A 2,465-nucleotide genomic window follows, 5' to 3' on the forward strand; every position below is an offset into this window, starting at 1 on the left:
GGGGGGGGGGGTTAAAAATGGTGCTGACCCTTCTAGCTCTTCATAGGCGAGCAGGAGCCCAAGAGACACATGTCAGGGGAGTTCACATCCACTAACAACAACCTGTGAATGTGTGCAGTGAAGCCAATAGAGAAGGTGAAGGTGGCTGCGGACCCATGAAAGTGTACATACAAACCCCAAATAAAAGAAAGAAAAGGCAATTCTGACTTTTCCTGCTATTGTTATTGTTGTGTGGTGACCCAAAAGTGAACATCTGGGCACATTTTTTTCAGAGGGGGTTTGCCATTGCCATCTTCTGAGGTTGAGAGAGTGGGTTTACATGGCCAGTTTGGAAATCAAACCCTGATCTCCAGAGTCGTAGTCCAGCACACCAGCCACTATGCCAGGCTGGATCCTGTACAACAAAAATGTAATGGCCACTGCCAAACCTCATGTTTCCTTTCAATGACAGATTTTTTATTCATTTGTTTTTATTTCAAAGATTGATATCCCACTTTTCTCCCACAGTGGGAGATGCTTCCAACAGTCTTACTTAGAAATCAAACTTTGCTACCAATGTAAATAAGGATGACTGGGCTTGATATATTTTATTTACACATTCAGCTGATAACGAAATGAAAGTGTCATTTGAACACTCAAGTTAAATATTACTGAAGTATTGCCAAAAGGAAGCAAAACAAGAACTCTTATCCCTTTCCCAAAAGAGTCCAGCAAAACCTCCCTTTTTCTCTGTCTAAATTTGGCAAGATTACTGCAACTGGGTCTCAGAGCGTGAACAAGTTTCTGTTTCATTTCTGAGCGGCAAGAGGTTTCTCCAAAGCAAAGGAGGTTTACGGACAGAACACCCGTTTCCTTTCCCTAATTTGGAAGAATCTGGGCTGAGGATGTTCTGTTCAAAACCGAAACCTGAATGCAAATCAGTTGCCTTTCCACTGATTCAGAAATGAAACTTTTGATTGGTGCCTCAGATTAATGAGAGAAAGCATACAGTGTTCTTCACAACCAGCAAAAAACAGAACATTGACTAGAGTTTGAGGAAACAGTAGTGACACCGGAGCCAACCAAGGAAACCAGGCCCACAGTCTCAGGAACTGTGACTTTTTCTCTGGAGTCTCATTGGGGTCAGAGCTTGGAAAAAATGATGCTTTGGAGTACAAGTCCTAGAATCCACTGGCCTGCATGACAACTGGCTGGTGGATACTGGGAGTTGTTATCCCCAAACAGGCACTTTTCGGAGGTCTGCGTGGGGTTTCTACGTACCAGTAGATACTTACTGCCTCTTCACGTTTATTGATTAGACATAATAAACTGATTTATTATCAATAACCAACAATTCATTACTGCCTACCTGGTGCACATTTCAGAAATGAATTTCTCGGATGTCTTAAAAGAGAAAAACCAAATCAAGGTTGGTCTTCTGTAAAATGATATTCCCCTGGGAACTCTATGGGCTGCTGGTCTCTTGTGCATCGCCAAGAAAGAGAACTCACATTTGCAATACATTCGGGTCTATGCAACACACATTTAGAATTATTATTATTATTATTATTATTATTATTATTAGATTTTATTTATTCATATCCTGCCTTCCTCCTGGTATTTAGAAATAAGTACTAGCCCTAGAACCAGCATGGTGTAGTGGTTGACCTTTGGACTATGGCTCTGGAGAACAGGGTTCGAATACCAGTTTAGCCATGAAAGCGACTGGGTGACCCTGGGCAAGTCACACTCTCTCAGACCCAGAGGATGGCAATGGCAAACCTCCTCTGAAGAAACCTGCCCAGTAAAACCTGGGATAGGTTCGTATTAAGGTCACCATAAGTTGGAAATGACTTGAAAGCACACAGCACAACAACTAGCCCTAGATTTTAAACAAAGGTGCAATACCTCCAATCTTAGAGGAAACAATGAGGAGCCAGAGGCCCAATGTAACTCCTGCTTAAAATAGCTTCTGCTAAAGCCAAAAACAGCTTCTGAGGGTTCTTTATCTTTTAAGTGAACTTAGCTCTTAGGTCAGGCCTTGAGACAGAAGACACCTTCAGCAGAGATGGAGGTTTGAGGGGTGACACCAGCCCCATTTTCCATCTGACCCTTATTGGTTTTGTGCAGTCATTCCCAACTTAAAGCAAACCCATAGCAGGGTTTTGTTGGCAAAATTTGTTCGGAGGTTTGCACGTTGCTTTCCTCTGAGGCTGCGAGAGTGTGACTTGCCACCCAGTCACACAGTAGGTTTCCATGACCTAGTCGGGATTTGAACCCTGGTCTCCCAGAGTCCTGGTCCAACACTCAAACCCTGAGTAAGTCGCATTCTCTCAGCCTCAGCGGAAGGCACTGTCAAACTCCCTCCGAACAAATCTTGCCAAGGAAATCCAAGTCGTTGAAGGCTTTATATCTATAGTGCAGAAATAATCTGGTTTGATACTGCTTTAACTGCCCTGGCTCAATGCTAGGGAATTCTGGGAAAT

At 43.2% G+C, this 2,465-nt stretch overlaps 1 protein-coding gene across 1 annotated transcript in view; it reads right to left on the minus strand.

Annotated features, from left to right (window-relative positions):
* Positions 1–748: 748 nt before the first annotated feature.
* Positions 749–2,465, minus strand: part of LOC121927124 (thyroxine 5-deiodinase-like) — a 2,911-nt gene continuing 1,194 nt past the window's right edge. Inside the window, exon 2 of the mRNA XM_042460699.1 lies at positions 749–889. Within this exon, the coding sequence (XP_042316633.1) occupies positions 749–889 (141 nt within the window). The remainder of the gene's footprint in view (positions 890–2,465) is intronic.

The sequence above is a fragment of the Sceloporus undulatus genome, chromosome 1 (genome assembly GCF_019175285.1).
Source record: "Sceloporus undulatus isolate JIND9_A2432 ecotype Alabama chromosome 1, SceUnd_v1.1, whole genome shotgun sequence".
Classification (NCBI taxonomy): Eukaryota; Metazoa; Chordata; class Lepidosauria; order Squamata; family Phrynosomatidae; genus Sceloporus; species Sceloporus undulatus.